At 31.6% G+C, this 6,913-nt stretch overlaps 1 protein-coding gene across 1 annotated transcript; it reads left to right on the plus strand.

Annotated features, from left to right (window-relative positions):
* On the plus strand, positions 1-2,686 carry LOC111310776 (putative trehalose-phosphate phosphatase 6). The gene is made up of 12 exons (XM_089765186.1): positions 1-137; positions 261-537; positions 666-806; positions 906-977; positions 1,079-1,171; positions 1,337-1,393; positions 1,515-1,616; positions 1,702-1,779; positions 1,868-1,937; positions 2,031-2,101; positions 2,199-2,291; positions 2,423-2,686. Exons 2-12 carry the CDS (start codon positions 286-288, stop codon positions 2,486-2,488), a joined length of 1,095 nt encoding a protein of 364 aa, XP_089621312.1. The 5' UTR covers positions 1-137; positions 261-285; the 3' UTR covers positions 2,489-2,686.
* The last annotated feature ends 4,227 nt before the right edge of the window (positions 2,687-6,913 follow it).

The following is a 6,913-nucleotide window of genomic DNA, read 5'->3' on the forward strand; positions in this document are numbered from 1 at the left end:
TCTCTCTCTCTCTCTCTCTCTCTCAAGCCCTTTGCTTATTTAAAAACCTGCCCCTTGCTGTTTTTCCATACTCCTAAGATCTCACATTGCCATCTTCTCTGTTTTTTCTCCTCTGTTTTGTTCTCTACTCTGTTCAGGTATCGAGGCTAGGCATTGAAAATTAGTTTGATGTTTCTTTGACAACTAGATGTAGTATAAGATTTTAATGTTTTTGCCTATCTGGTTCTGAAGTTTTGATTTTGGATTTTGAAATTATACAGACGATAAGCAAGAAGAGTAAGAAGAATGACTAACCAACAAAATGTGGCGATTGTTGATGTGAAATCGCTTGGCGTTAGGAATGTGATGCCTCCATTATCTCTGCCAGTGGCAAAGTCCTTTCCACAAGACCTTAAGATGCTAAGGAAGAAGTGGTTTGATACTGAGAAAGGAGGAGCTAAAATCAATGCCTGGGTGGATTCTATGAGAGCTTCTTCACCTACCCATATCAAGTCTACTGCTTTCATACCTGAAACTGATGAGAAAAGTTCCTGGATTGTAGGTTCCATTTCCCCATCAATATTTATTACTTCTCAGTTCTTCAGCTGATGTTATTATATCGTTTTGATTAGCATTGATGAACCCCTCTTTGTTTTTTTTTGTTTTGTTGTCTATTACTGAAACAGGTTCACCATCCCTCAGCTTTGAGCATGTTTGAGCAAATAGTGGCTGCTTCAAAAGGAAAACAGATTGTGATGTTTCTTGATTATGATGGCACGCTGTCTCCAATCGTTGAAGACCCGGATCAAGCTTTCATGTCAAGAGAGGTTTGTTCTTATTCCACTACTGTTCATCAGCTGCCTCTGAGTTACTCAAAACTCCTACTAATTCATTCTCGTTGGCAAAACTTCTTCGTGTCTAATCAGATGAGAGCAGCTGTAAGAGATGTCGCAAGATATTTTCCAACAGCTATAGTGACCGGAAGGTGCCGAGACAAGGTACATTTTTTCTCCAGTGAAAATCGTACTATTATCATAATTGATTATTACAAATTTTTGAAGTAAAAATTTTTGATTGATTTTCATGGTGGGTTCAACAGGTTTACAGCTTTGTAAAATTAGCTGACCTTTATTATGCTGGTAGCCATGGTATGGACATCAAGGGACCATCCAAAAGTTGCAAATACAAGAAAGTAAGAACATCAGTGTACTTAGCAATTTCATCTATAAATTGTACTCTTTTTTTCTTTTCCCTTTTCCTTCATCAGTAATAAACCCCTTTTTCTTTATTTGTTTTGTTTTCTTTCCGTGGCTGGTTTATAATTTTCATTTTTACTGTCAACTTTTGTGTTATTCAGGGTAACCAGGGAGTCCTTTTCCAACCTGCCAGTGAATTCTTGCCCATGATTGATGAGGTTTGTTGTCTCCCACCATCTTCTTGATTTCACAAAGTAAAAAGAAACGACAAAGAAACAATGCATATATATTCAGGAAATATAAAAATTTTAAACTAAAAAAAAAAAAAAAAACTCTCAGGTGCACAAAACCTTGGTAGAGAAAACAAAATGCATTCCAGGAGCCAAGGTGGAAAATAACAAGTTTTGTGTCTCCGTACACTTTCGCTGTGTTGATGAAAAGGTACAACTCAAAGCCACTCTTGTCTTTTTCTTCCCCTCCGGAAATTTCAATGCTAATAATCTCACTGATTTCCCGCCTTTGGCAGAGTTGGGCTGCATTAGCTGAGCAAGTAAGATCAGTGCTCAATGACTACCCTAAGCTTAAACTTAGTCAAGGAAGGAAGGTATAGTTTTAATTCCTCTTTCTATTTCTTTCTCTTCCCCTTTTCCCTTTCCCATTTTTCATTGATTTTTATGATTTGATTCAAGCAGGTATTGGAGATCCGTCCGACCATCAAATGGGACAAAGGAAGAGCCCTGGAATTTTTGTTGGAGGCACTAGGTGATTCTGATTTACTCAATTTCTATACATTTATGGCTATTTTATTTCTACTAATGGTACTAATTTTACTTTTGTTGATTTCTATCTGTTTAGGATTTGCCAATTCAAATGACGTTTTGCCTGTCTACATTGGCGACGATCGAACCGATGAAGATGCCTTTAAGGTATCTAATTATAATAAACACATGTACTGCAAAAGTTTGTTCTGTAACTGAGTTTCAAGTCAATTTGAACACATTTTTTGTCTGGCTTTATGACCAGGTTTTAAGTGATAGAGGACAAGGGTTTGGGATTCTTGTTTCCAAAGAACCCAAGGATACAAATGCTTCCTATTCTCTCCAAGAACCATCTGAGGCAAGCAAGATTACTAATCTTAGCATGCATGCAATTTTCTTTATTAATTCTGATAACAATTGTTTTTGTTATTTTTAACCATTAATTTTGTACTAACATTAAGAAAAATATTTCTTACCATAATTTTACAGGTAAAGGAATTTTTGCGACGTTTGGTGGACTGGAAAAAACTGTCACAAGGAGAACATGCACCATGATTTGCTAAATTTGATTAGAAATACACAAGATATTTGAATCCCACCCTAAATACCTGATTAAGGGGTGGAATTAATTAATTAATTATGTGTTTTTCTCGTTTAGGGAGAGTTTCTAATTGTAATTAACTACCAAGGCTATAGTTGATAAAATGACAAAAGAAGAAGAAGAATTCAATAATTTTGGAAATTCTTCGAACCATATATCTCTGTCCCTTTTTTTTTTTTTTTTTTACTCTTGCATAGTTGCATAGCCATTTGTTTTATGAGTATTCTTATCAAGAATTCAAATTACGATCACGGATACGTTTTTTATCGTGTCGTATTTATTGTGATTGCATATATAATGAAATTCATTACAGTCATTGCAATCATTAAGGTCATGAATTTTTTTTAATTTTTTATAATTTATTATAAAATATAGTAATTATAATTATAATAATAAAAATTAGTACTTATAATTTTTAAAGTAATTTATGATATTTTATTTTTATTTATAAAGTAAAATAATTTTTTTTATGTTTTGTAGTTATAATTTAGAAAGAAAATGCATGTTATAAATGTTTTTCTTTATTATATGCATGATGTCAAAGTCATAAATATTATAAATACATGCGATGAAAAAAAATATATCTTATATGAAGTTAATAAAAATTATAATTAATTTAATTAAAAAGTTAGTGATGAATATTTTAGATATTTTTGTAATATATGTTTATTGGGGAAAGATGATAAACTATTTGATTGATTATGGATAAATATACTTTACAATTAGATCAAATTTTCAAATGCAACATTTTAAATAATTAAATTAAACCAAAATAATATAATAGTAGCGAACTAATCTTTATTAACTAATAAAAATATACAATTAATAATAACATTAATAATATTAAAATTATTTAAAAAACTACTAATTACTTTAAAATGATGGTAAATAAAAATAAATTCACTAATTAATAGCTCACATTCCTCTTAAATTTTCATCAAAATCAATAAAAAAATTTTCTAAAATATCCAATTTCTCACCAAATCATTTGTTTTTTCCTTTTCATATTTTCACTTAAATAAGAAAAAATAAAATACAATGTACTTTTAAATATCACACGTACCTAGGAAAATAAAAATGCTATGATTGGTTGATTTGATTCAACTGAACTCAAACCTACCAAACCTTTCCCATATTCGTACATTCTTCAAATTTAATGATTAAATCTCTCTTTCTTTAAAAATCGACAGACATATCACATGCTTCCTCTATCTTCTAACCTTTTTCAATTTCATCCACACTATCTTTGTCTTATTCCTCAACCCAAGCCACTGAGGATGCTACTATTGAACCTAAGCCTTTCATCTTCCCATCTTAGCAATTAAAAAATATTTTGCTTTTTCTCAACTTTCAAGGTCTGAGATAATTATTGATTGACTTCAACAATATGTTCTTTGAGCTTGATTGAGGTTTGTATTTGCTGATTAAATCATAAATTTAAAGGTTTTTCTTGTTTAGAATGTGTTTTTTTATATGAAATTCTTTAACTACTAAAAAAGAATAAATTTTCGAATTACATTTTGAACTGAAAATAATGATTGCGGCTATAGCATCCTACAAAACAACAATAAGGAAGGCGAACGCACTATCCTCCCACTGAAAGAAGTGGAATAAGCAAGCAAAAAACCCAACCAAGTGATTCTCCTTGACCTGACAAAGAAAGAAAGGAACAAACGGGCTTTGCAATAAGCACAACTTTCCTTTTCAAGAAACAAGAAGAAATGAAGAGGGAAGTCCGAGCTTTTCTATGAGCTCATGCCAAAATCTCTTTGAAATCCAGAACAAAAAGAAGGACTTATCTATTGGGGTTAAGAAGCACCCTATCCGGCCGAGATTGATCAGCTGTAACAGCTACTTGTGATCGTAAAATAATAGTGTAGCGAACAATAGCGGCCACCACTATTGTCTACTACACTGTTATTTTATAGCCTCGAGCAGCCGTTATGATTATGAATTTCGTTCACAACCTAATTTTGGGTATGTAACGATGGCAGAGGCTACCGAAACAGCAAAATAACGACCGTAATGTCACTACACAACCGCTATTTGAAACCCTAATTCTCATATATATGTTAACTATTGTTGGAATATCGGTTGGATCAAATGGATCCATAGTCATTAATTAGTACATTTATGCATACATTATTTAATTATTAATATGAGTTGAATTTATATCTATTTTTAATAGAATTCTATGTTTGCCCTGTTAGAGGCTTATTACCAATAAGATTGAGACATGAGCTATATAAAAAGGCGATTGTGAATATTAATAAAAAATATTAATCTTAATTACTCTTATATAAAAATTCTCTCTAAGCTCCCTGTTAACTAATTCTTAGATATTCATCTAGAATCTTAAGACTTGAATTACGAAAATTTGAAGCCAATTTTAATAGTTGTTTTATATATTAAAAAATTCAAATAAAAATAATAAAATAAAAGATGAATATTTAAAAGTTCATGAAACAAGAATCAATAAATTAATATTGAAATTCAAATTAGCATTGAAGTAATTCTAAATCTGCTAATACTCTTACAATCATGATATGGTAAAAATAAAAAAGATGGTATATGTTTCATAATACAACCACGAGTCGACGCAGTCACCTGCACCTGCCCATATCAATTTGTTTATGAAAATTGTTATACTCTCCATACGATACGATTGGCCTGGCCAGTGAGAACTGCTAGACAGAACAATATATAAAAGATTAATGCAAGCAGTTCACATTGTTAATATTTGGCAAACCTTAGACGGTTCTTATATCTGCAGCAAACAAACATTCAGAAGATACAAATCAATTGGCTTATTTTCCCTTTAAAAAACAAGCAAGTACACCAAAAAGCTTAAATTATATATATTTTATCTGTCCTTTAAAAACAAAGAAGATTGTTTATTATGAGCTCAACAAGCTATGCTACATTTATATGTAGCAATCTCAACGAAAATAAAAGATGGGTACTTGGAGAAAGAAAACTTTGACCAATGTAACAACACAAATCATTTCTTAGTTTTAAGTGCTTAGTAAATCCCTCATTTTTTAAGGGAAAATCCTACTATTTTGGAGAAAAAAAATATGGTTACTATATTAAAGAAAGTTCTTTAATCATAAACAACTACTAAACTGATGAATTTAATTTTCATTTTGCCATGGGTTGCCATTATTAATCAGTTGAATAAGTAAATATTGCAATTGTCAGCTTCATCTTTCATACATGTTGTGGGGGCATTTGCTAGACTCATAGCTAATGATAAGGTTCTTTGCGCAGGTACACGATTGTGATTTGTGTGCATGATTGTGTGAAAAAGAGAAAGAAAGAAAGAAAGAAAGAGAAAGCAATACAAAAGTTTGGAGAAAGAATGGTAAACTCCAACTTATTACAGTTTGAATAATTGGAGCTTTCCTGAATAAGTTCATGCAATAAGAATCCAAGAATTCCTGAAAGCCACTGAACTAGTTAATGTATTTCCTGGGGACCATTTTCCAGGCAATGTTTAAAGACATGAAAAAGTCTGTTACTTCTTGTGCTGTATTTTACTACAATATTCACACCAAGAAATGGAATGAAATTTGTACAAAAATATACTATATGTATGGTTTGCGGTGACCAAACTCATCAAATGTGAAATGTTACTGAAGTTAGAGTCCCACATCAATTAGCAACCCATGTTTGGTTACTTAAAATAATGAACGGGGAAAGCATCTTTTAACAGTTGTAAAGATACCCTTTGAGAGCCAGCCAGACAAAAATTGCTCTAATCAGACATTAATTATGTATATTCCCTTGCATTAAGGTTTGAATATTTAGGCCTATAATTGAGTAAAGAAGCCAAGGAACTCTTTAGAGGCTCACTCAAGAGACACGTTAATGTTCTTCTGATGACTGATAAATAATGTATCCAAGTGGTTGAGGTTTACACTCTTCTAAAAACATGTAGCCCATAGCACAAAACCCTCTTTAAGCAATCTACTCATTTGCTTCAGAAAGGATATTTTTCCTTATTTGGCAACGAAAGCATCATGCAAATTATATATATTTTTCATAGTATAATATTGCAAGAACTCAAAGTCTTTATATCAATTTCGTATTAAACTTTTTCCCATTTTTGGGAGGAATTTATCTTTATATATGTACAACTCCGATTCTGAATGTGAGTACTAAAAAGTCCCCAATGCAATTTATGACAAAATTGTACATATTGCACTGACCTGGCAATAATTATTCTCATTTGTTACTTACTTGGATTCTAAAGAATGGGGCCCCTTAATCGATGAATAATTTCATAGATTGATGGTAATATGACCACAAACAAACGAAACTTTGATTGACACCTTGGAGAAAGGCTGATTGCTTCTTGCTTGAATATTACTAATTTG

Source organism: Durio zibethinus, chromosome 1, assembly GCF_047325235.1.
Source record: "Durio zibethinus cultivar Kanyao isolate XHJ-2024 chromosome 1, ASM4732523v1, whole genome shotgun sequence".
NCBI lineage: Eukaryota > Viridiplantae > Streptophyta > Magnoliopsida > Malvales > Malvaceae > Durio > Durio zibethinus.